Genomic DNA, 27,625 nt, shown 5'->3' with positions numbered 1-27,625 from the left:
ACCTCAGCTGGAGAACTGTGTCCAGTTCTGGGCACCACACTTTAAGAAAGATGTGAGAGTCCAAAGCACAGCAACAAAAAGGATAAAAGTTGTTAGGGAACCTGACCTATTAGGAAAGGTGAAAAAAATTGGGCATCTTTAGTCTTGAGAAAAGACGGCTGGGATGAGGGGGACCTGACAACAGTCTTCAAATATGTGAAAGGCTGTGATAAATGGGACAGGGAACAATGGTTCTCCATGTCCACTGAAGTAGGACAAGCAGTAATGGGCTTAAACTGCATCTAGGGAGATTCAGGTTAAATATTAGGAAAAGCTTTCTAACATCAGGGTAATTAAACTCTGGAATAGTTGTGGAATTATTATAACGGGTGGTTGTGAAATTGCCATCATTGTCTAATGCAGGGGTAGCCAACCTGTGGCTCCAGAGCCGCATGTGGCTCTTCAGAGGTTAATACGCGGCTCCTTGCATAGACGCTGACTCCGGGGCTGGAGCTACAGGCGCCAACTTTCCAGTGGGCTGGGGTTGCTCACTGTTCAACCCCCTGCTCTGCCCCAGGCCCTGCCCCCACACCACCCCTTCCCCCAAGGCTGCCATGCCCTCATTCCTCCCCCATCTCCTCCAAAGCCTCCTGTGCACCACGAAACAGCTGATCATGGCCATCAGGAGGCGTGGGAAGGGAAGGGGAGGTGTTGATCGACAGGACTGCCAGCGGGTAGGAGGGGCTAGGTGCGGGGAGCTGATGTGGGGCTGCTGACGTATTACAGTGGCTCTTTGGCAATGTACATTGGTAAATTCTGGCTCCTTCTCAGGCTCAGGTTGGCCACCCCTGGTCTAATGTGTTCTTAATAGCCTCTGAACACCTGTGAGGGATGGTCTAGGTTTACTTGGTCGTGCTTCAGCACTGGGCAGCACAGCATGGGGAGGAGGTGACCAGCCCTCTGTGGAGAAAGAAGTGGTTTGGGACTATTTAGAAAAGCTGGACGAGCACAAGTCCATGGGGCTGGATGCCCTGCATCCGAGAGTGCTAAAGGAGTTGGCGGATGTGATTGCAGAGCCATTGGCCATTATCTTTGAAAACTTATGGCAATCGGGGGAAGTCCTGGAAGACTGGAAAAAGGCTAATGTAGTGCCCATTTTTAAAAAAGGGAAGGCGGAGGATCCTGGGAACTACAGGCCAGTCAGCCTCACCTCAGTCCCTGGAAAAATCATGGAGCAGATCCTCAAGGAATCAATTCTGAAGCACTTAGAGGAGAGGAAAGTGATCAGGAACAGTCACATGGATTCACCAAGGACAAGTCATGCCTGACTAATCTAATTGCCTTCTATGACGAGATAACTGGCTCTGTGGATGAGGGGAAAGCAGTGGACATGTTGTTCCTTGACTTTAGCAAAGTGTTTGACACTGTCTCCCACAGTATTCTTGCCAGCAAGTTAAAGAAGTATGGGCTGAATGAATGGACTATAAGGTGGATAGAAAGTTGGCTAGATTGTTGGGCTCAACGGGTAGTGATCAATGGCTTCATGTCTAGTTGGCAGCTGGTATAAAGGAAAGTGCCCCAAGGGTCGGTCCTCGGGCCAGTTTTGTTCAATATCTTCATAAATGATCTGTAGGATGGTGTGGATTGCACCCTCAGCAAGTTTGCAGATGACACTAAACTAGGAGGAGAGGTAGATACGCTGGAGGGTAGGGATAGGATATAGAGGGACCTAGACAAATTAGAGGATTGGGCCAAAAGAAACCTGATGAGGTTCAACAAGGACCAGTGCAGAGTCTGCACTTAGGACAGAAGAATCCCATGCACCGCTACAGACTAAGGTCCGAATGGCTAGGCAGCAGTTCAGCAGAAAAGGACCTAGGGGTTACAGTGGATGAGAAGCTGGATGTGAGTCAACAGTGTGCCCTTGTAGCCAAGAAGGCCAATGGCATTTTGGGATGTATAATTAGGGGCATTGCCAGCAGATCGAGGGACCTGATCGTTCCCCTCTATTCGACATTGGTGAGGCCTCATCTGGAGTACTGTGTCCAGTTTTGGGCCCCACACTACAAGAAGGATGTGAAAAAATTGGAAAGAATCCAGCGGAGGGCAACAAAAATGATTAGGGGACTGGAACACATGAGTTATGAGGAGAGGCTGAGGGAACTGGGATTGTTTAGTCTGCGGAAGAGAAGAATGAGGGGGGATTTGATAGCTGCTTTCAACTACCTGAAAGGGGGTTCCAAAGAGGATGGATCTAGACTGTTCTCAGTGGTACCAGATGACAGAACAAGGAGTAATGGTCTCAAGTTGCAATGGGGGAGGTTTAGGTTAGATATTAGGAAAAACTTTTTCACTAGGAGGGTGGTGAAACACTGGAATGCGTTACCTAGGGAGGTGGTGGAATCTTCTTCCTTAGAAGTTTTTAAGCTCAAGCTTAACAAAGCCCTGGCTGGGATGATTTAGTTGGGGATTGGTCCTGCTTTGAGCAGGGAGGTCCTGCTCAAAGCCTCCTGAGGTCCCTTCCAACCCTGATATTCTATGATTCTATGAAAGGGGGCTACACTTGCCCTCTCGAGGTCCCTTTCAGCCCTACATTTTTATGAGATGTTGGCAAATCCCACCCCAAGGACAGACTGGGAATGTAGCCACCGACCCCTTGGACACAAGGTCAGCATGGCAGGACCTTCTCAAAGACGTGCCAAGATCCCTCAAACACTGCCACTCAGTCATGTTACTACTAGATCTGGGGCCATAACTGCAAGGAACTGCAGTATTCCTGTGATGGGTTCCTCTGTAGTGCAGGACACAGCCATTCCTGCCCTGTGAGGTGGGACGCATGCATTCACGGAATGGAGCCAGATAGGGTGATCTGTTACCTAGTAAATCAGGAGGATGGAGCAGGGTCTTTGACTGGTGTTCATGCCATGACAACAGCAATCAATAGGGTTTGCTGAAGCCATGAAGGAGCTAAGCCCAGCTTCTAGTGCTGAATGACTGGCTCATGCCTGGCAGTCACTAGGGAAAACAGATCAAACATACATAAGAGTTCTAGAAATGAAAGGGTCAGTGGGAGAAGAGGCCCAGCTGCTCTTTGTGGAAGGGGTGAGGATGCTGGGGTACATGGGGGCCTAGATGGCCTTTGAGTTTACTCAGAATTCCAACCACCCCAGCTCAGCCAGGGTCAGAACAACCTAACTGTTGTGGCCACTGAATATCTGCCCCACCCCCAACATCAATGCAGTTTGCTTTCTCCTGCTCTCTTAACATTTGCTCTAGCCTCCTGAGAACATGTCAAGTACGGGCTTCAGAGCAGGCATGATTCATTTCGTTTCCTGTCCAAATGGAAGCCCTGTGGCCTGAACCCAAAGAGCAAACCAACTTCAGGATCTGCGGAAACGACAGAGCCAAGAATGAACCCTGTGACTAAGTTACTGAATGCTCCCACCCTTTCTCTCAGCCCAGTCCCAGATCCAGCCTGACTGAGGCGATCAGTGAATGCTGTCCTCCTGCCCTCTCCCTGATGTTGGAGAAAGTAGCTCAGCCTCTGTCCTAGGAAAAGAGATCAGGCAAGGGGCATGCCATGAGGAAGACATGCCTTTCTGAGGAGTTCCCACAAAGGCTACTGTCTTGTTGAAAGGGAGGAGGCTCCTGGCTCTGGTGGCATGGGGTAGAACCCTGGATTTTCTCATGCACTGACCATTTGAGTTATATTTTTCCTCTCCCCCCTCGTTTAAGCAGGTAAACAAGAGTTGACTGCTACAAACTTAACACAAAAGTTTAAAATGGCAAGGACAGCAGAAGGTGAGAGTTTGTGTCCTGGCAGAGCATGGCCAGGGGATTGGCATGGCAGAGGGAGAAGAGTATGCCAGAAGGCTGTAGGTGGTGGCTCAGAGTCCCACCAATATTTCACAAAAATAAAAATGTTACAAAAGTTAAAAAATAATTATAATAATAATAATAGTATGTTGGGTTTGTCAGCCTCCTCCCTGCACAGGGTCTACGTCCTTGGCACACCTACGCAAAGTGCTGCCGCAAGCTGCTCATTCCTCAAGTAAGTGGAGGTTCTTCTTGGGGCCCACAAGTTAATCCGACTCCTAGGACAATCCTGGACCAAAGCAACAACCAGCACAGCCCCAAGCACAAGAATACTTAACATAATATAGATGGAAAAGCTGAAAGGGACATCCCCAAAACAAGAGAGGGCAGAGTTTTCTGGTATCGCCAGGGGCATCAGAGTGAGGAAAGGCACAGCGCCCACGCACAATGGCTGCTGTGCGCAGCTAGGGCCACATCACGGTTAGATGTGTCTAGAGCCAGGATGCAGTCTGAAGCAGGAGGAGGATGCTGAAGGTCCATCCTCGAGTTTTGGGATTACAAAAGCTGAGAACTACAAAACTAAATACAAAGGGGAAAACAGAGCGAGAGCGTGCGAGTGATCCACTATCAGGTGCGAGACCCTTGCGCTCCCCTGGTCTTGGCATGTGGTTCTTTTCACTTCCTCCCTCACAGAGCGAGCACACTAGTGGGGAGAGCCAGCGGCTGCCCCCAGGGCCCTCAGCTCTCTAGTGCTCTTGCATTGGTAGGATGCCGAGGCTCAGACCTTGTAGTAGGCCTCAGACCTTGTAGTAGATGTTGGCTGGGCTCTGAGGGGGCATCTCCTGGACAATGTAGACGGGGTGCCCATAGTCCCCGCTCACCTTTTCATAGTGAGGGCAGTAATTATTTTCTGTAGTCCGTAAGGGGATGATGATATCGCTGGGTTCTGAACCTGCATTACCACTGCACTTGGGACTGGCCAAGGTGCTAAGTGACAAGGCTGCTGACCGCTGCTGGGTGTGCTTCCGGTGCCGCTTGCGGATCTTGATCAGGAGGACAACAAGGAAGATGATGATAAGGATGAAGATGACACAGCCTGCACCGATTGCAGCAAATACTGCCACCTTAGAGCTGAAGAATCCATCACTGCTACCTTGGGTGTTCTGCCCATCTTGGTTAACGGAGCCTGGGGCATGGGGGAGAAAACAAGATGGATTAAAGTGAGGAAATGACCTTCCTGCCCAAGCATTTAGTCATTCTCCCTTCCCCCTCGGGGAACCTGGGCTCTTCTCTTGCTTAACCCACAAAAAGAATTTACATGGTCTCAGCCTAATCCTGTTGCTCCACTGCAAAGCCACCACACCCAATTTAGCAAGAGTGGTGGACGGGAATAGCAGGGGGAACTGCAAGTCAGGGATGAGGTACACTGGTAGAGCTCTCGGGAAGAAGCTTGTACGGCTACCAGCACTTGGCCCAGCTCCAAATTCACCCATCTGCATAAGGAAAAGGAAACTCAGTTCACTAATGTACTCCAATGGCAACTGAAAAGTAGCTATTATAGGATGGGACAGAAGAAAAGGTTAAGATACAAGACTGGGCATAACCCAAAGAGGCAGAGGAAGAGAGTTTACCAGGTGATTTCAGGGGGTAGGGTTTGAAGTTCAGTCTAAGGCTTGGTCTATACTTAAAAGTTATGTCAACGTAGCTACAATGGTCTAGGGTGTGAAAAAAATCCCTAACCAACATAATTATGCTGACATAGCCCCCAGTGTAGACGCAGCTATGTCGACAGCAGAGTACTTCTGTCAATATAGCTAACATCGTTCTGAGAGGTAGTTTTCCTATAACAGAAAACCCATCTGCCGGTGTAGGTTATGTCTAGCCTGGTATAGTCCCCATAGTGGAGTCATACCCTATGCTGACACAGGCTATGTCTAAACTATGGAGCCTAAGTACCTGGTTCCAGTACCACACCCAGATTTGAGTACACACCAAGGGGCTGGCAATACCCCAAGGGCCCCCACTCTGCTATATTTGCATCTCCAACCCTTACAGATGGTAGTCAGCAGCAAAGCCCTTCTTCCGAGTGAACTGAGATAGCAGAGGCAACAGTCCAGTTAGTGGGAACATGAGACCCATTGATTCCAGGAGGAGGAATGGGTATATTCTGGAGAAACCCCAGCACAGCAGTGTCCACAGCATATCTTCTTTCACTTTGCATGTACTGGATTCCCCATGTACGTAACCCCAATTACTCAGTCTCAAGAAGCAATGCAATCTCAGGATATGTTTACACTGCAAGTGACGATGTGTTTGTAGCACGGGTAAGAATACTTGTGTGTTACCCAAACTACCTAGATTAAAGCTAACAATAGCAGTGTAGACATAGTGGCACAGGCTAGCAACTAGAGTAGAATATTTACCCAGGCTTCCTAGAGGGCCTGTACTCTGGTTGCTAGTTTGTGTTGAAGCCCATGCCACCATGTCTACACAACTATTGTTAGCTTTAATCTAGCTAGCACAGGTAACGCAGGTATGCCTGCCCATGCTATAATCACACCTTCACTGGCAGTGTAGACATACCATAAGAGAGAAACCTTGGCCACTCACAGACACTGTCGTCCCATTGTTGCCCCCTTTCCTCACCCTAATCTGACATCCTCTCTTTTCACGTTCACCTGACTGGACTGGAGACAGATGGCTGTTCACATCCAGTATGTAATCAGATGAACCCCAGGAGTCCCTGCTCCCCCCAGAAGACTAGAAAGCTCTACTGAAAGTGGTTCTGATGCCTGTAGACCTGCCATATCCTGTTACTGCCCCCACCTCCCTCTAACCCCCAAGTACAAGGCAGGTCTAAGACCCATGAGGGGAGCAGTTTGGCTTCCTGTCTGTATCACAGATGGAGAAACGAGCAACTTTCCCCCACTTCATCGGATTCCACTTTTCCTGACAGGAACTCAGGAAACCACCTTCAAAGGCCTTTCACCCAGGCTTGGCTCAAAAATCCAGGCAACCTCTATTTTTCTGACCCCCCCAACTCTGCCTCAGTAAACTGACAGATAACAACCAATACAGAGGACAGGAGCAAGAGAGTGCTAAAGGAAAACTCCCCCTGCTTAAGACACCGGGGAGCTCCAGGAACTATCCTTCAGAGTCCAAGTCCATTCTGCCACTGCTCTGGACTCTGGCAGCATCTCACTGTCTATGAGCAGCGACATCAGGAGATGCATGGTGAGGGAACCCCAGATGATGAATTTGCAGGAACCTGTGCAGAGAGCTTGCAGATGTCTAACTCCCTACTCTAAGGTATCTCGATTTCCCTGGACTCTTAGAACTGAACTGGGCCTGGCTCCTCTGGCAATCAATAGCTGGTCCAGGACCCACTAAGAGCACTACTGGTTTTCCTCTCTTTCTTAAAATGCACAGGCAAACCTACCTGGCTTCCCAGGATCCTCCATCACAGGGACCTTGTGGCGTGGACTGTGTGTGGCGATTTTCACTGTATTGTCAGATTCCTTGCTGGGCCGACTGGTTGTCAGCTGCTCTGGGATCACAGCATTTGGATCTGGGAAAAAGAAAGACGGAATGAGAAATCTGCTTCCAGGTGCTAGATTACAAGATCAAGAGCTGTTGCTCTTCCTCCACCGTCAATCGCTTAAACCTCACTCCTTACCCTGGTATCTGAGTGCCCATGTCAAACGTTGTTCATAAAGGTGGTGCAGCACAACATGCTGCGTGTGCACAAGTGCAGGCTGGCCCTGTGCAAGGTCTACATGCTTGTATGGGCAGGAGGAAGGAATCAGAGGCATGGGGCAAGGGATTGATGGGTAAGAGTGGGAGGCTTGGTAAAGAGGCTTAGGAACACTGGGTACATTTGCCTACTATGTATGGAGGAGCAAGCATTCCCCTTGGTTTTAAACGTGCACTCTGATTCTCATGTCCCCCAGCTCCAACGGTGAGTGCTAGGCTAACCACATAGAGAAAGGGTCGGGGTGAACCAGAGTGATACAAGGCTTCTCTCCCTCATTCAAATAACCAGTGTTCAGGACTCTGGGCCAAAACAGCCCCTGGCGTTCTATTGCACCAGCAAGCATGATTCCTGGAGGCAGGCACAGGTCCTGCCTTGGTTTTGCATTTGAGGCATTTCCTTTTAACTAGAGGATGTGTGATGGTTTGAGGTTAAGTCCCACATTTGAAAGTCATTCTCTAATCAGTCTCCGTGGTTTCCTCCACACTACCCCTTTATGCAGGGAATGCCCTCCCTGAATTAATCTGTAAGGCTACTACTGTTTCCTCTTTCTAATCCCTCCAGTAGACTCACCTCTGCTGTGACACCCGCAAGAAACTAACCAGCCAACAATGATTTAGTTGTAAGTCAAGGAGAGTGATTTGATTGAAATTTAAGACAATTGAGAACAATCAGGACCACCAAGTTGCACAAGTCACTAACCTAATGTGAGGCATGATTTTATCTTCATTATGCTCCTCCCTCACCTCATCTTATCGTCCCTTACATTCAGTAATTGTTTACAGGGAGGGCTCTTTAAGGCAACACTGTATCTTCCAGTGTGCACAAAGCACCCAGCACAATGGGGCCCCAATCCCTATTGGGGATTCTCAGTGTGACCACAATACAAAATAGTATCAGCTGTCTCAGGAACAGAAAGAGGGTGGTGGAAGGTGGTTTCACACAGGCACCCCTTCTCAAGAGCAGTACACGTTAAAAGGCAGGACTGTGAGCGAGGTTGCGTTTCCTGAGAACACTCAAAAACAAACATTTCTCCTGAACTCCGTCTGGAACCCAGCTCCGCCTGGACGGTTCTGCACCTCACAGGGCTGGCCCAGGAAATCAAGGGGTTACATGCTGCAGAAGCAAGACTGGATTGGGCCATATCTACCCCTAGGGTAACATCACTGACTTCAGAGGGCTACACCAGACATGAAACTGGCCACCAAATGGAGATGAAGAGAGGAGCAGCTCAGAGTTTTATGGGGAGCGTGTGTGCCTGGGAGGGTGCGCGCACGGGAGGGCGCGGGGAATTAAGGAGTAAGATCCTTATCTGTTGCCAGAATGCAGGCGTTTCCATTAGATTTAAGTGCAGCTCATGGATAGCTTCATTTCACAAGTAATACAATTGTTCAGTTTGGCCCCAGACATACACAGTGTGCTGCAGAACACTGCAGGACTGGAAGCACAGGCCCTGCCCTGAGACACTTACAATCTAACAGGAGAATGGCAGACACAATCCTCGGAAAACAACAGCAAGCAAAGAAGGAAGGCGCACAAAGCTGAAATGTGGTCATGGCTGCTGAAGTGACACAGGGAGCATCGCATCAGCTGCCATATTTAAAGTAATTTTGTTGGCTTGAGTAGTATCTGTTATATGGGTCACTGTCTGAGGCCCTGTGAGCAAAGATGGGTTTGAAGGAGGGATCTGCAGGAGGGGAATGAGGCTGCGCATTGTAAGGCTGAGAGAAAACATTCCCTGGACAGCCTTGGAAACGGCACAAAGGAATTTTTACACCGAAACAGAATTAGCAGAGGGTCCAAATAGGAGGGCAAGCCAGTGACCAGCGACAAGACATAGGTGGGGCTAGGACCTCAAATATAAGAGTGAGACTTTGAATCTGATATGGAGCCTAGAGAGAGAGAGTATGGACACTGTAGATCATAGCTGGTAACGCTCCGTCTTGAGCCAAAGGTCTGTGCTGCTTTTGCATGATACCCTCAGACCTCTAATCTTGGTGGTATGCAAGAGAGACAAGCTGAAGACAAGCGCTAGCAATCTGTTTCTTTTTAAGACCATTAGGATTGACATTGCCTGAATTGCTTTCAGTTTGGGGGAGTCTAGGCAATTCCCTTGGCTCGGTGGGTGGGAAGTCCTGCCATCCCCTTCAAGGCTAGAAGTACTAGAGCAGAAACAGCAGTGAGAGTCAGATAAACAAGAAGCAGAGGTAGATTCCTAGCTGAATCCTATACGCACCAGGATCTCCCCTTTGGACAACGTTACAAACTGCATTTTACTGTAATTAGTTGGGTGAAGCTTGTGTGGGCTTGTTGCCTGTGGGCCTTTTGGACCACAGTAAGGCCTTCAACTTAAACACTAACAATATGTGACAAGCCCCATTAGATATTTTGTTCCCCCAAAATGTTTCCACCTAGGGTTTAGGAACAACCACCTGAAGCTGGCGTATTTTGGCTGCCCTCTTACCCGCCCCAGAAAGGGAGCTAATAAATGTGTCCCTCCACTCCCAGTTTAACATAGTCATGGAGTTTTAAACCTTTGTGAGTATCACACAGAAATGAGCCTGTCATGGGTGTTGCTGGGAGAACCCAGAGCTCCAGACCCACCTCCTGCCGCCTCCAAGGCATTTGTTGCTCATTGATGAATAATGCAAGTAGCTCCCTTGGTGGTAGCAAAATGTCACAGAGCAGGGAGGGCATTTGACAGAGCAGAACAAGATGGCTTTCTTGGTGCCTCCTTGGCAAGACCATGGTCTGTTCAGCATCACTAGAGGATGGGCAACACAGACAAGCCAGCTTCACCCTAGCTGCAGCCATATCCCCCATCCTTCCCTTTCACGTCCATCTGATTATGTGCCCAATTTTGCATTCTAAAGTGACCACATCAAACACAACCCAGGGAGCAAAGATGCTTCACCTACTCTGGCTGGAACTTTGCTTACAAGCAGACCAAAGGGATGCATAAGACTTGACTGAGTGTGGGAAACCAGCAACAGTCTGAGAGCCAAGCAATTCCTATTACTGCTCCCCTGGTCTGGGAAGTGTGACATGATGCAGAAAGGAAAGAGGCCAACCCACAGGAGTTACTGAAATAGCAACATCAAAGCTAGTCCTCTCCGCAAAGGAGCATTAACAAAACAGGCAACAGAACCAGACTAACTGCCAAATGAAAACCACGGAACTAACAAGCCATATGCTAACTTCAGCTTCAGTCAGTGGCCTGCTGCTGCCTCCCATCCCCTAGTTTGCTGTCTTCTATTTAGAGTGTAAGCTCTTCAGGACAGGGACCTTGTCTGCCTCTTTGCCTGAAAGGCATCACTCTAGAAAGCACACATGAAAGGGCAGTGATGAGGTAGCACTGTCTTTAAGGGAGGGCAGAGGCATCAGGAGGCTGAGAGAGAGGAGTTCGGGGACATCACAGGCTTGGAACATTTCAGAACTTTGGGGGAAACAGTTTTTTGTTGGTGGTTTTTTTAAGATTCCTTCTGAGCTCCAGTGCATGGGTCTGCGCATATTTCCAACAAAGGCAGCTGAGCGAACACAAAGGAATCTAACTTTCCAGGGCAGCAGCACTATTCCTTTTGTTTTGTTATAAATACTGGCTCCAACAACATCAAACAAAATAACGAAAAGCAGCCACTCTGAGCTCTGCATCCAGGGAGTGAGCTGGAGTCAGGCCTGCGGCATCACTGGGGCCCAGAAGAACTCCACAGATTGGGAAGAGGATGTTTTCAGAGAGCTTCGGCCATCAGAAAAAATTACACAGCAGAGCACATTTAAAGGACTCAGATAGGTCATGGCTGCACTACAATCCCTTATTCTGGGGGCATTTCCCAAGGAAGCATCAGATGTCAGAAAGAATTCGGTGCCTCAGCCCTGTTCCCACAGCTGCCCCTTCGCCATGACCTCCTTGTAGAATCCCAGCATGCACTGGGAAAGCTCATAGAAGGCCAAAGAGACTGGGCCATGTGGTACCTCTTGGAATTAAATTGCAGCTCCAGAAACGCCATTTGGATGAAGCTGTGATATCACTCCCAGAATATCTCAAAGCACAGAAGGTGAAATTCATTAGTATTAGGGGCAAAATCACTCTCCCCTGAACACACTGAAAGGTCCAGGGCCACAAAACGACAGACTGATATTGCCTACAAATATGCAGGGGGCTGCTCAAAGGAGAGTCAATGGAGGAACAGCCATCTGTGCCTTGGGTGCCCAGGGCCCTATGCAATGCAGTGGGTTTTGCAACAAGACCCACAGCCACCTTCATTGTTAATATTGATGAGCATCTAGTGCATTGTGTTGGTAGATGCATTATCCCCTTTAGGATCTATCCCAGAGAGAAGATAAGGCTTCTGCCAGATCTCTGTTAGCTCAAGCAGTAGTGACCTGAACTGTTGACGCTGAATGCCCAAGGTTTAGTTGTAGCTCCCTGAGTCGGCTATCTGCAGAACATGGATTCCTTGAGGATGGTCTGCAGAAACTGCAACTGCTAGAATGCAATTCTTAGTCTGGGCAACGTGGCTTCTAGGACCTCTATTCCTGACTGGTTGCAATAAATTCCATTTTATGCAAACTAGGAGTAACTATTGGACTTTGAGCTATTTCAGAGGGGAAGCCCCTAATTTCTAGCTCTCCCTTCTGATGGCCATCTCTCGCTCACTTCAATAATGGGACAGGTGGGGAGAGACAGGAAGCCCCCATTTTAGTTTAAGAACTGGATTTTCTTGCAGAAAGCAGTTTTTGCCATCTTACTTTGGTGCAGAATAGTTCAGACTTGAAAGTTGTGTCTAGTTTATATATTAGGCAGGAACTGAGAACAGGCCAATTCAGCACAGGCTAAACAACTTCAGCTATTTCTAGGGACCTGCAGTATCCAACATTCAGATTTGTTCTCCCAGCAATGGGGAACATGGCAACCCCCTTTATGTATGGCACTGAGGAAGCTGGAGGACTCTGCCCGATCACAGATCAAACCAGTTTCAGTTGACCATCCATCTCAGAGTCTGAGCTCATTTCCAGCGAAGTGATAAAACCAAGGTGGGGTGGAACTGACACTTACTGTAACTTGGGCTCATAATGCTGTGTGTGCACAAATGTTGGCCAAAACAGGACCCTAAAACTCAAACTCTGCTGAACAATTGGGAAATGTCACTGCTCAAACAGCAGTTGCCCTGTACTCCCTAATCAACATGCCAGACTATAGCCAGTAACCCCACTTTGGGCCTAGAGAGGAAGAGGCTGCTATAAAAAGTTGCTTGAACTTTCTAAAGTGTTAGCACAAAAGGGAAAAAAAATAATTCCAATTAGATCTCTGTTTTGGAGAGACCACCCTCTTGTGGGAAAGTAATGATGGAACATTTAATTAGATGGAAACAGCTCATTCCATTAGCAGCCAATCAGAATATCTGTTGCATGGGCCCTCCCAGATAAGGCCATGAATGCTTCAGAATCTTGAACCATGATTGGCTGCTAAACTCAAATGATTTAATCCTCTTCATTAAACTCAAATGATTTAATCCTCTTCATTATCTAAATGACATTCTAATCAAATGGGACAGGGGTGGGCGGTATTCACAATCAGAAGTGGGAAGTCTGGGGCACTGGAAAATAAAGTGTAGGAAACAACCCTGCACTGCCCCCTGGATTACAGGGGACTTCATAGGTCGTCTTCTCTCTCAGTTTCTTCAGTATGCCTGGAGCAAAAATGGAGCAACCCAAAGGCATCATCATCACCTGTATTTTACAGCATCAAATGAGCCACAGGCTTCTGGGCACCATAACATTTATTATAGAATTGATCAACATAAGTTAGTGATCAAATACAAAGACATCAAACTAGCTCCTTCCTCACCACTCCCCACATGATGTCACAATTAAGATAAACAACTCAACCAAAAGACACCAGTTCTTCAGTCCTGCCCAGCTCAGTCCCTTCATGAGAAGCCTCCTGTAGTGTTGGGAGTTGCAAACCTGCTGTCCCAATGATACTTTGTCAAGCTCCCAAGAAGGGTTTGCTAGCACATCTCAGCAAGCCTGGACTGCACAGCGGCTATGTAAAACGTAGCACATTTCATTTCAATACTGATTTCATGTCCAATGGGAAAACTCCAGACGACTGGAGTGACTCACCCTGCCCCACTTTCATGACAATCTTCATAGAGCGTGTCTGGCAGACTCCACCTTCTCTGTTCTCCAGGCCTTCCAGAGTCCCATTGGAAGTGGCTACAGGGAAAAAGAAGACTCAGTTAAAGAGCATTTATTAAATGGAAGGGTCTTCAAGAAGGCAAGGAAAGAGGCATAGATTAACATGGGGGTGGTGCCCCAAAAAGAGTGGTTCAAGAGTTACTCTGATCTCATGTCTGTGCTGAGGTAACCTAAAGGAATGGGGAGCAGTTTAAAGAGGATTGCTTGTGTCGCTGCAGAAACACAGGGGGCTCCATGTCTCTTCAGCTGTGTTCTCTTTGCTAAGCAGTGGGATGCAGTGCTTTAGACCTTTATTCAGTGGCTGGTCACCTCAGGCTAGCTGTTCAGAAAGGTCCCAAGAAAAACCCTGAGGGTTTCTCCTAACATTACCGTCGCAAAATTCTGTTTACAATCAGAGTAAGAGAATGAAACTGAACAAAGAAATTCAGAAAACATAACAGGAAAACCTCCTGAGAGCAGGAGCCAGTTAGGCTACAAAATAGTATTATATGAGTCCTAGTAACATTTTCCATCTCTCTCCTGATGTGCGCATTCATTCCACAATGTTCTCACCTCCCTCCCCACTTCTAGCCTTCGGTCAGGATATTTATGGGCTTCCTCATTCTATAGTCCTGAGCACACAGTAAATGTTTAATACACCGAACTCTAGTCTTCTGTAGTCTTCTCCAAATCCCAGCTGCTCCACCCCCCAGTTCCACTCACTCAAACCTCCAGCCCATTAAAATAGTTATCCTGCTGCTTGAACTGGTTGCTGAGCTGCTAATTAGATTGTACTCCAAGGAAAAATGAGAAACCGAATCTGACAAAGGCCAAGGCTCCCATTCCACAGCCATAGCACAATGAGGATAAAAGCTGCAGAGAGGCAGCAGGGTACTGGAAGAGAGGAATGCTCCGGAGGCTAAACTTTCCAAGCCATAAACCAGAGAGATTCTCTCCATCACTTTGTCTCCCCTTAATAGGGAGCTTGTTAACCCCATGAGGACAAAACGTGAAATGTTCTTTTCACCAACCTGTCGCCCTCCCCCTCTTAAGGCTGGTTAATGGCTTTCTGAGCAGCCTGGGGCACTAGCCTAACACTTAAAGGGGCTGCTACTGCTCAGAAAAGTGGCAGTTGATGGACAGACCCCAGCTGCCTCATGGAATGGGGTCTACAGTCCTCTCTCCCCTCCTTGTTACGCTGTCTCCTTCTGACCCAGTCCCCAGCTCCAGCCCCATAGCAGCTTCTCCTCCAAGAGGCACAGCACAGCACTTGATGAGCTCAGATGATGTCTGGAATATGGGCTGCTACAGCAGCACAGACCAGTGGTCTGTCTAGAACTGGATTATCCCTCCTCCTCCTCATCTCACTTGATAAGACTGGTCCATCTGTGCAGCATGGCTTCAAGAAGATGCTGCAGAGGAAGGAGACAGTTCTCGCTCACACTCACTCACCTCTTCCCACCCATACTAGAAGGTTCAGGGGGGATTTCTTCCTGCCCCCAGCTGCTGCTGAGTTTATGCTCTGAAGCCTGAGGACTTGCAGCCCTGAAAATGTTTACCTGAGAGCATGTCACAGTAGATGCTATTACACCAAGTTTTTCCTTATTTTTTTTTTTTAAAGAAGGATTGGGGGAGGCACTCCACACATGAAGTATAGACAATTCAGCATACAGTCAGGAAGGATGGTCTTTCAGTTAAATCACAGGACTGAGATGGAGAAGATCTGGGTTCAGGACCCAGACTCTGCCACATAGACTGAGAGACCATGGCAAGTTTCTTGATCTCTCTGTACCTCAGTTCCCCATCTGTAAAACAAGGACAATACCACCTCCTTTCTCCACCTTTTATTTGTTTTGCCTATCTTCAATGCAAGTTCTTTGGGACAGGGACTGTATCTTACTATATATTTGTTCAGTGTCTAGCACGAGGCCCCAATTACAGTTGATTTCTACCATAAAGCAAATCATAAATAAAAGAATCTGGGAGACATTTTTATTGCCAGGAATAAAGCTTTACTGGTTATTTTTTGTTTCGCAACCATTTCATACAAATAAAGTACAGTACACACAGGAATTACTTTACAGACCACTTGAATGCACTCATCTCTGAGCGCAGAAGAGAAAGTGGCTGTTTAACAGCAACGTCAGGGCCACTTAAAAAGACAGTGTTTCCCATGATAAGGAAGCAGTTCTGAATCAGGCCCTTCATCACCCATACCTCATCCTCAAGGCTTATGGGCCCTTCATCGCCCCCTCTACCGCCAGTAGATAATTCCCCTTACTGCTTGAGGTGTGTGATAGGAACATGTATGTATGCACAGTATAAATTATACATATATAATTACACACTGTGCATCAAAGAATGTAAACTCAGAGCCCCAATGGATTCGAATGACTATAATTTCAGGGCAGAAGTCAGCTAAACTCACATTAACTTTTTTTTTTTTTTTTTTGGTCTGTGCAGATTTTAAGTCTCTTTTGTTCCTGTGGGAGTGAAGTAAGCCACACACCTCTTGCTGTTACGGAGAAGAAAATGACATATCAACATGCTCAAGAGCCTCCTCTCGTGACTGGAGCAGCTCTGATATGCCTGCCTGTGTTGCGGCTAGGACTGGGAGTCATGTGTAGTTAGGTGCTTGGTTAGACTGTATACCACCCTAACAAGCACCATATAATTATCAAAAGAGAAACTGCTGTGTCTCTGAATTTAGAATAGTGCCCCAGGATAATCCTGGCCCTCCAAGAGTGGATGCTGTGGGTGGGAAATGGAGTCCCTTGATACGGATCTTTTCGCCTTGCCTTCTGATCCCCGACCCGTCCGTTATATGGATGATGCCATACTAGGGCAAAACAGAATTTGGCCAGGATATCTGGGCTAATTCCCATCCCTAACTCCTGCACAGAGCACCATGGCATATTTAATAGCCAAAAGAGGATAGGAGGTTTGTGAAAGGCCTGAGCCCTTCCCTCCCTCTGTAGTACAAAGAGTCTTATTTTAAGGGGAAACACAGGAAACTGATGACATGTGGCTGACTGGAATAAACACATCAGGAACGCAAGGGAATCTTTAGGGTTACAAATCTGATTCTATCTCAGCTCGGATGTTATGGGTAGTAGCAAGGGCCTGAAACAAGGTCTCTTTCCTAGTGACCCAACCCAAACAAATAGGGTTCCAGGATTGTTCAGTCTGGTGCCTTGGTCAGAATCAATAAACAGTGATTCACAGGAAGGTACAGGCCTTCCTTAGTATACCTAGTTAACAGTGCAATGCTTTGCACAGAGAAGAGGAACTGCCTGATGAACCCACAGGAATCTGCTGATACTCTGAAGCAGGTGATCAGATACTTCCTTAATATGAAATAACCACAAATGTTATAAGTGATCAGAAAGTTATCCAGCCACAGGGTGCCTTGATAACCCTCCTGTGGCACCAATTTCCCAGACGACCAACTCGTCACTGCCTGAAGTCTTATTTCACTGTGTGTTTGGGATTCACAGGCTGTTAGTTTCATTAAGTGCTCTGTCACCATCAGACCTAAGTCAACTGGATGGAGGGGCCGGGGAAGTTTCCCTTTGAGAACCATGCTAACAATTTCCATCTCTTGGTCAGGCCCTGAACTCAGACCCCTCACAGCAGCATTTTAGGGAGATAATTCCTCTGTCAGGAGAAATGGGTAGCTCCAGAACAAGCAGGGGTGCTGGAACAATTTTTATGGCAGGAGTGCTGAGAGCCACTGAACCGAACAGTAAAATCCTGTATATAATGGAATCCACTTCAAGTCAAGGGGTGCAGCAGCACCCCCAGTCCCAGCACCTATGGGATCAAGAAGAGATATGGTTCCCTCTATGCCTTCTCACCCTGCCATGTAAATTCAGGTCAGGCCTTTATCTGCTTCAGATTTTCTAGAAGACTATCAGTGTTACCAGCCTCTAGCCCACTCTTACCAATTTACTATCGATGTTGAGAACTGTCAACTCAGTCCACTACTCAACTTTTGCGTATCAGAAATTATAATCAACATACACAATAACATCCTGTGTTCCATACAGAGGAGTGACAGGGTTCCCAATAAAACAAAGGATCACTAGTGAGACAAGCAGGCCCATAATGAGGACTCTTCGTTGAACTGACGAGCAGGCAAATGAGAGAACGGTGTAGGCGAGTTCATTTCATTTCCCCTCAGAAACAGCAAAAAGGTTTCTTTGAAATCATCTGACCTACAAATCCTGAACTTCCCCTTTGTTGTGGAAGACAGGGCAGTTACCCTATTTAGATGGCTGGAGGGTACAGGACAAGCCAGTGGGCACCCTAACAGACTCTATGATGCCATGGAGATGGAAAGATGCCCGCACACCCATTCACTCTTCTGTGTTTAGGGTCCAGAATAAAAACAGAACTGACTAATGGCCAAAAGCATAATTCTAAAACAGTTTCACATACAGGAAACTACACACACCCTAGCCTACCGTTACAAGCAATGGGGCTATGGGAACGCGACAAGTGTAAACTGTATTCCATACACCCATAGCAGTCAGTTCATCTTTGGTGGGCACAAGGCAAGATATTTTGTAAGATAAAAATCAAGGAACACTCCTCCTTCCCCCTGCCCCACTTGTGACTGGTTTATGGGAAGAAAGGGGGATTACAAACAAAAGAAAATGTAAAACTGTTGGATACCTTTCTCCATCTATCAATTTTTACCCTATTATAGAGAAAACCATCCAGGTCCATGGGGTGCTCTGCTCTGGTCCTTAGATCTAGCCCTTTAGAAACAGGAGCACAATAGCCAGAGAAAGCTGCACAAGATTGCACCGACCAGAGACAAGGCAGTGGCTCCTGACAGAGAAAAAGACTCACGGAAAAGATGGGTGCAAGCTATCTCTCTGGAACCAAAGAGAACATTGGCAGGCATGGTGAAAGCAGGAGCAAGAGCTCAAATTGCCCCACTCCCTTCCTAAGCAGCACCATCAGCAGCCAGTACCGGAAGGAGATCAACTTGACGTGCCAGTGTAAACCACAACAAGGAGCTAGTGCTATGGCAGGGAAGTGCACACCACAGAGTATTTCTAAGTCGTGTAGACATTCAGCTACATGGTCCGTTTGTATGGCCTTGCTGTGATGAGCATCACCACCATGCCCTCTCCACAAGAGTATCAGTGCCACATCCTCAAGCCAAAGCAGCAGCAGCTGTGATGAGGAGATTGGATTAGTATCATGCCCCACCATGCTTTTTGCTGCAGAAGGCAAAGGTCCCTTAATTAGTATAAGCAGGAGCTCAGCAAAGCCAGCCTTAGTGGCACTGGCCATACCAGCATTTTCTTGTAGCCACATCAATTTCTGCAGGATTTTTCCTTCATTTGCCAGAACAGGGAGTGGGAGCCTCCCCTGTGCAAACTCTCTTTTCATGAGTTTAGCATTCGGTTTGGAGAGTCGTTAGAGGTCTCCATTCATCTCAAGGGAGAGTTAACCCTCGGACTCAGCGATAAGAATGTAATGTCAATGCTGTTAACTACATCACTGCTAATCAATTTAGGAGAAACACTCTGCTAATACAGAGCTGTGAGCAGAGCTTGAGCTGTTGATAGAGCATGCTTATGGCTTCTAAGCACACGACAAATAAAATGTTGAGAGAAGGCTGAAGCTCACCAATTGGCTAGTACATGGGGTATTAACATACCAGGTGGAGGTTTAGGAGAATCCAGATACACAGGATTCTTCCTGTGTCTAGCTACTAGCAGCAGGAATATCCTCTGTGTGGGGCCTTTCCCTCATATCAGCTGGTCATGTCTTACTCTCCAGTGTAAATGCTTAAATGGTGTACAACAATTTGATTTGGGAGGATCTGAAGCCATGGAAGGCGTACCTGTTGGCAGACAGATGCAGGGGTCTTTTAACTGGTCAACTTTGGATGGAATAAGATGTTTGATTTCTCTCACGATTCCCTTTAGCAGATCTCTGTTATGATTTGGGCCCCAATGCACAATCAACATACTGAGACTGTTGCAAATCCAAACAGTTTTTCTTTTATTATTCTTAAATACTCTGCCATCTGTGTACAACAGCCTGACGCTAGGTGCAGCCAAACACAGCACAGATACAGTACGCAATCTGGCTCTGCAATCCCTCTTCCTCTTCTCCAGAACTGTGTGGGTCCAACACCCTTATATAGCCTTCAGTTAGGGCCTTTGCTTTCAGTCACAATGTTTTTCTTTTCTTTTTAAGAAGATGATTTCCCCCTCCCCTGGGCAGAGTAAGATCTGATGAGCTCCCACCTCAGAGAGCTTAAGAGAAGCTCCAAGTGTAGGAACATTAGGCTCTTCAGCCACAAGTGGCCCTGCAGTTTGGGAAGGGAAGGCTGGGGCAATTACACTCCAAGAAAAGAGCCCATTATCTAGCCAGATGCTAAGAAGAAAGACGTAGATTCCCCAACTCTTAGCTCCTATTGATCTCATGGTTAAAGGAAAAAACAGCTGCATCACAGCAACCCCACTGCCTGCCTCCTCCATGCACTCTCCCTCTCCATTGGTTGTTCTGAACAGTGCAAGAGCACATCATGGGAAATTTAAAAAAAGAAAAAGACGTGACTCCCGACTACACCCAGACAAGGACAAAACCCTCTAGAAGAGCTTGGGCTGTGGTTTTGTTGTAATTGCAGGATCAGGGAGAGTCAGGATTGAAATTCTGCCCTCTTTGGGAGAAAATCCATACACATGCTTCATCCGTTCCACAGGAAAGCCTGGGCCTCTCTATACGAGGCAGCTAATGAGCTAAGGACAAGGCAACAAGATGGAGACCAGCCCCTCACCAACATCCAGAGGGAAGTGGAACCAACACACTTTGTCTAGTGAATTTATCTTTACATTTTTACTAAATTATCACAGATGACTATTCTTTCAGCAATAGGTTCCTTCTGTCCCATGCAACCCATTAAGATTCCCCCCACCTTCCCCATCGCCTCACCTGTGCCAGTCCTGGCCATCATACCAGTTTCCCTCTCCTTCCCAGGTCCTCCCCAGACTTCCGAAAGCTCTATCAGGCAGGGGAATTTTTACTGTGTCTTTACTACAGAGTTTATCTAGCACCCAGGTATTAGCACCTGGGTTAATCCAACCTGAGTGCGAGTGGCCAAACGCAAAGCTCTGCCTGAGTTATTGTGTCCTCATTGGTGTTGCACTCATGTGTGTGTGTCACTAGGACTTCTGGGGGCATATCCCACTGCTCTTTGTATTGCACTAAGATGAGCTGCTCTGCTTCCATCCCAGTGAATTGGGGAGGAACTTATCTGTCCTTCTGGGCACATGGGGGGAAATTGTGGGAGGCACTGGAGAACTACCAGAAGGTTTAGCCTGTGCTCTCACTACGAAGTGAGCAGGTTACTAACCCGACTGAAAACAGCACCCGAGCTCCAGCCAGGCCAGCTACCCCAGGGTCAAAGCACCAAACTTCGGTGAAAGGGTTACATCTGTGTGGACAGGGAAGAAGGTTAGAGGCAACACCCGGGTAAGAGCCCAAGTTAACCCTGCAGTGAAGACATACCCTAAATGTCTCAGAGGCACATGCTGACAGGATTCTATGCAAACCCACAAACTGTGGGAGGGTTTTAGATACAAATCAACTCCTGCATTTTTTTTAGCCACTCCTTTTGCCTGCTCCTCCCACTTCTGGCTTTGCACTTTCTTTCATGACACTTCCTCCATGGCCTGGAGACCAGAGCATAGCTATCAAACTCCCGCTGAGCCCAGGGTAAGAGATTAAATGGTTTCTCTACCTCCAGTTCCTATGACGCAAGTTACTTGTCGCTTTCTCCGCAAGCCATGGTGCGATCTTTAAGGATGTTTCCAGGTCACAAAGCAGAGCCAATCATGTGTACAGGAAACCACAACCACAAAGCCTTGTTTGAAAAGCATAGCTGAACAAGAAGGCATTGCATCCTCTACCCCTGTAGATGGAGTCCCATTTCCCCAGTGTTACCTGGGTGATACTACCCCTCCTTTACTGCACATAGCAATAACTGTAGAGGCTATTTCATTTCTGGGCTATGCTGTAGGGCAGGGGTCAGCAACCTCTGGCACCTGTACCAAAGACGGCAAGCGAGCCAAGTTTTAAGGCATGCTGCTGCCGGCAAGGTCCCAGCCATCGGCCCTGCTCAGCCCACTGCCGAACCCAGGCCGGCAGCGGGTTGAGCGGGGTCAGCGGCCGGGACCCTGGCTGGCAGGAGCTGGCGGACAGAACCCCAGACCAGCAGCGGGCTGAGCCACTCAGCCCACTGCTGGTCTGGTGTCCTGGCTGCCGGCCCCACTCAGCCCGCTGCCGGTCTGGGGTTCTGGCTGCTGGTCCCTTGCCAGCCAGGGTCCCAGCCGTGGGCCCTGCTCAACCTGCTGCCAGCCTAGGTGAATGGAACCCCAGGCTGGCAGTGGGTTGAGCGGGCCGGCGGCGTAAGATCAGCATTTTAATTTAATTTTAAATGAAGCTACTTTAAAATTTTGAAAACCTTGTTTAGTTTACATACGACAATAGTTTAGTTATATAATATACAGACTTATAGAGAGAGACCTTCTAAAAAACGTTAAAATGTATTACTGGCACGCAAAACCTTAAATTAAAGTGAATAAATGAAAACTCGGCACACCACTTCTGAAAGGTTGCCGAGCCCTGCTGTAAGGTAACAGCCTGATGTGTACTGATGTTTTGCTCTCCCTCTCCCGACATTGCCGCCCGTCTTCCCTCCCCCTGCAGCACACATGCACACAAGCCCCTTCCATCAGATCAGGAACAGTTATTCAACTGCCTGCCAGAGCAAGTACGGGGAGGTTTGTGCAGGGTCTGGCAGGCAGGGGACTAGGATGCTGAGCTGTCACTCTGCCAAGGAGTTTGTGAACAACCTTTCAAACTGGAGAGGCAGCTGCACTGGGAAGGGGACTCTAAAGCCACAGAAATTTGTACTGAAGCCAGTCCAGCCCTGTCCCAACCCCATATTAGTGCAGCATGGGAAAGGCTAGGGTTCCACACACCCTCATGGTATCTCAGGAGCAGAGGATCCAAGTTCACTTTCCAGTCTGGGAATCTAAGGAAAAGAGCAGCCAGCCTCTCTCTTTCTCTGCTTCCATCTACCTAGCTTTTTACATGCCCCATATCAGTACGGTAACCAAGAGCCTCTGTCACCTTCAAGAAGGCTAATCCTGAACTGCATCAGGCAGCACGTGTATTACATTTAATACATCAAATTCTTCATTTCTCTCAAGACGCAATTACCTCATTACTCACTTGGGAACCCTAAGCTTTCCGTAGTCAAGGCTAGCATCAGCAGCTCAGCAAGTGACCAAGGCTTGTATCTAATGTATGTTAAACAGAGCAGACTATAGCCTTTTATTGTTATTTTAAATATAGAGAGGCAGGCTGGGGGTCTTCAGATCCCAGCCTGCAACATCCCATTGAGTAGGAAGCAGCCTGACAAAGGCAGTGCTTGTAGACCTACCCTTTCAGAGCAAAGACAAAGGTAGTTGTCTGATCTAATCCAGGGGAGACTACAAACATTCCAGAGCATGCTAGTTCTGGACAGGATGGCAAAGTGAAAAGGAATAGCCTGAAATTAAATTGATGCCTGCATCTAGATGAACTCTGGTGGGAGAGGGAAAGATGCTACAGACCAAACCTAGCCTATAAATCTCACCCCAAAGCATAGCTGCCAAGGTCCCCAGGGTGCTCTTTCTTCCAGTGGTACGGTGCATCTCAAACAGAGAGGGGACTTCCCTGAGTGGCAATTAGAGATGAGCAAAATAATTTTGGATGAATAGTTTATTCAACCAAAAAAAAATATGCAATTTTGATTCGACTCAAAACTGTTTGTGAATTTGACACAAAGAAATTGGCCATTCACAAAAGGGCCAGCAGTGATGGTACTGGTGGTGCTACCACCCCATAATAGTCTTTAGCACAGTGGTTAGAGCACTCACCTGGGATGGGGGAGACCCAGGTTCAAATCTCTGCTCTAGACAGACCCAAAAAGAAATGTGTGTGATTGACATGCCAGTTACTGAAAATGCTATGGCTCCTCAAAAGAAAAAAGCTGTAAACTAGTCTGCACTTGCCTTGGTGGAAACAGATTAGAAATCCCTAGGTTCAAATAGTATTTCTCAGGGTTGGAGGGCTCTGGACAGGCCCGTGCACAGAGACTCAGAACAGGGATGCCACAGGCCTGAGTGGTTTCCATACACTATAACCCTTGACATTTAAGGGCTCCCTTTGGGAAGATGTAATTACTGGATTAAAATGCCTGAACTTTCAGATCTTTAATCACAGGCCAAGCTTCCATGGAGTGAAAGCTGGTGCTGAGCTGGTACTGGCTCCAGGTTGAAGCAGGTGGCTGCAAGCCAGACTCGAGTTAACATTCTGCACTCCCCCATTGTCCTGAGCAGATAGTAAAGATGCACGATGCACACACACAGGTTCCCAGACAGTTTGTCCCTCTAGTCTCCATTGCAACAACAGCACGGGGCAGCTGCCCTTTTGACCTGATTCCTGTCACCAATAACCCTTTTTGCAGATGCTAAAAGGAAACTTACTATAGAAATGGGTCAGCAGAAACAGTCACTGCACCATCAAGTTTCAATACAGATGCTGCAGAGTGAAGCAAGTAGGGTCTTTTCAACAACCAGAGACAGAAAAGACCTGGTACACTAAACTAGTTCATTCTCCTACTCAAGAAACAGGGCAAGATTGTTACCTGCAGTGTCTTCACCAATCTAGTTTTAAATATCCCCAAGTCACACTCCTTCCAACACCTCCTTTGAGAGACCCACAGTCTAAGCACTCTATTACAAACTGTTTCCACATTGCCAACCCCAAGCATTCAGAAACCATGAATCAGCCTCCTCCTCCTCCCCCTCAACAGCCAAAAAAAATTAGCTTAATCATGAGTTTTTAAAATGAATAAGTTTTGGGTTCTTTTTGTTTGCTTTCAGGGTTCACATTTTCAGGCTTTCCTACACAGCCACGAGGGATAATGAAAGCTGAGACTCTCAAAATCAGAGGACTCCAAAAGCGAGGTCTTTAAAAACACTGACTATAAGAGCTGGCCACACTGCTATTTCCCAATATTCAATCTAACATTACCTTTGCTTGATGATATCACCACACCTCCTTATTTGTCCATAAAAGCCCCATATATCCTGTTTCCATATGGGCCCCACTTGGAAGATGCACTCTTAACAAGGAAGACATGAGTATGCTGTGCAGGAACAGGTATAGGCAGTCAGTGATGCCATGTGAACATGCATGTGCTGGAGGTTCCATCAAGTCTTTATATTGTTCAGTTTCTCTCACAAAGGGCTAAGCAACAGCCAGTATCTTACTACAGGGACAGCAAATTTTCACTGAGCACAGACATAGTGGCATGGCTTGGGGATATACAGTTAGTGCATTAACCATTTACCTCCAGAGACCAACGTTCAAGTACTCCAGCACTTGAACCAATACACAGAAATTTAAACTAACCAAAATAAAGATCTCTGAATATTTCAAGAGACTGGATGGACTTGAGAGAAAAGCCCTTTATACTAATTAATACTCTATGTTGTGTGGCACTGGATAATAGGCTCATTAGAAATAACCTACATACAATATAAATCCTGCTTAGGGCACATTTGAACTAAATTTGGTGGCATCTGCCTAGCTTGTTCATGGAAAACACTACAAATCACCACCACCTACTGAAAATCAATTACAGTACAAGAGAAATAGTTAGAGGTGCCTCAGCAGAGGTCTAAGGACAACACATAAAAAAATCCAGAGTGTGATGGGGAAGGGCAGAACACAACAACAGTGCTGGTTCATGAGGAGCTGGGGATAGGCAACAGAGGTACTAGGACACCCATGAAACTTGCACTTCATTGAGGGCCCCAGCAACAGCCTCCTAGCAGTGTTCTGGAAAGCAGGTTAGGCTCTGCTGAACTCCTGGTGTGCTCACCCCTTTGCTCCAAGTGGATATAGTTCCCTCCTTCACAAGAGGGCTAATATTTGGAGGGTCTCCTGAAGTATGCGCACTGGCTGGGAGCTGCTGCTGGCTCTCCTTACAGGCACCTCTCAAACAGGAGGTTAAACTTGCCTGCTTTTTATGACATATGGAGATGGACTGCCTCCTGGCCTGCAGTGCAGGGACAGAGTACAGCCCCATCCCTGTGCAAGGAATGAAGATGCAAGTGGCCTTCTGCTGCCTCCACTATTTCTAAATAGTTTAATTCCCTCCAGTCCCCAACTATGTAGCACCACAGCCAATTCTACAAGTGTGTATCTGCAGTGAGAGGTGTGCCACCTCAGCTTGGGCTCTCTGATCATGGTGATAAGGAGATGACCCAAAAGCACAGATTCCAGTTTGGGTTAAAAGTGGTTCCCTTTTGTTTTCACAGAAAACAACAAATTCTCGATGGAGATGGAAGAGACTATTAGGTTGTACCTAGTCCATTCCTCAGTAACGGGGAGACGAAGAGACGCTCATTCCTGTGGCGTAACCTTCAGTGATTTGCACACAGAGCCCAACAACTGGGTTCCCAACTCCTTCCATTGGGAGACTACTTCCTAACAAAATAGCATCTCTCTTGCTTAGGAACGGCTTTGGTATGAAGGAAATAGGAATAGTCAGGGTGAGACAATCAAGAAACACATCATTTGCTTCACACCATTAAGAATCCAGGCTTTCTTTCTAGCTTGTGTTTATAGCTTCAGCAAGCTGCAAAACATCCCACAAAGTCACAGTAGCCTAACTTACAGAAAAGTTATTTTAGATAAGTTTTGAAGACATTCCTAAAAATACTGAAGTATACTGTATAAAGTATTATTTCACCTCCCCTTATAAAAAAAAGGAATGAAATGCAAAAGTTACCATTAATGCAATGTTATTGTATACACATGTACAAGGAAGTCAGGAAATTCAAAATGTTGGAGTTCTCATACATTAACTCTGTCACATTTCTGATATGTTCTGTTGCTGTTCTTTGTTACAGGTATACCGTGGATTAGAATTTTATATCAGCCACAAACTGCACAGTATGTACAATGTGGAAGAGTTAATTTTATACCAAAATATTAAATTTTCTTGTTTGATTTCCTAGCCTTACCATTAGATATTCCTCATGTTCCCAGTCTCCTGTGTGTGCTAAACTCCCTGGTTGGACCACATCTCCCATAAATGCATCCTGGGAGCTATAGTCTAGCCAGGAGCCTGGCCCAAAGAAGAAAAGAGGGACATGAGGTAATTGAATTACAGCTCCCAGGAGGCGCCACAACAGCATTTCAAATAAAAATATTTCTGGTATTGGCTGTTTGGTGAAAAACTGACATTTGGTCCGAAAATCAGACACTTCACAGAGATTCTTGTTTAATCAAAAACCCCATTTCCCATCAAAAACAAACAGTTTAGATGGAGAATTTTTGACCAACCCTAATCAAGAGAAACAGCTACACTGCCTGTACTCTCACTAAACCGAGAAAGGCTCTTTTTTAATTGGCTCTGGGATCTTTGTTCTGTTCAAACTCGAGTTCTCCACAACATTCAGTGTAGGAGAAAAGTCCACGAGGCTGGGGCAAAAAAGGCCTTGAGGAGTCCCTGTAATCTTCGCCGAGCTATCCCTAGCAGCACTGCACGTACCCGTTCATTTTAAAGTGCTGCTGGGAGAGGGACACAAAAATAAAACCTTTATTGTCTTTTTAAAAGAAAAAAAAAACAACAAACAAGAGAAGAGACATCAACTAAAGGAAAAGGTCATTCACAAAAGCTCTGTGGTGGCCCTGCACAGTTATATGTCAGAATAAAGTGCCATATAATTCTCCACCTGATGCTCTGCCGGAGTCATTTGTTGGCCCCACAGGGACCAGAAGAGGAGGAAAGCACTTACTGAGTTTTCA

At 47.0% G+C, this 27,625-nt stretch overlaps 1 protein-coding gene across 1 annotated transcript in view; it reads right to left on the bottom strand.

The window, feature by feature from the left end:
- Window positions 1-587: 587 nt before the first annotated feature.
- Window positions 588-27,625, bottom strand: part of EFNB1 (ephrin B1) — a 127,844-nt gene continuing 100,806 nt past the window's right edge. The window contains exons 3-5 of the mRNA XM_073360981.1: window positions 13,673-13,765; window positions 7,235-7,363; window positions 588-4,981 (exon numbers count right to left, since the gene is read on the bottom strand). Coding sequence (XP_073217082.1) covers window positions 4,593-4,981; window positions 7,235-7,363; window positions 13,673-13,765 — 611 coding nt within the window. The 3' untranslated portion in view covers window positions 588-4,592. The remainder of the gene's footprint in view (window positions 4,982-7,234; window positions 7,364-13,672; window positions 13,766-27,625) is intronic.

The sequence above is a fragment of the Lepidochelys kempii genome, chromosome 9, assembly GCF_965140265.1.
Source record: "Lepidochelys kempii isolate rLepKem1 chromosome 9, rLepKem1.hap2, whole genome shotgun sequence".
Taxonomy (NCBI): Eukaryota; Metazoa; Chordata; order Testudines; family Cheloniidae; genus Lepidochelys; species Lepidochelys kempii.
This window is presented reverse-complemented; position numbering and strand designations above follow the sequence as displayed.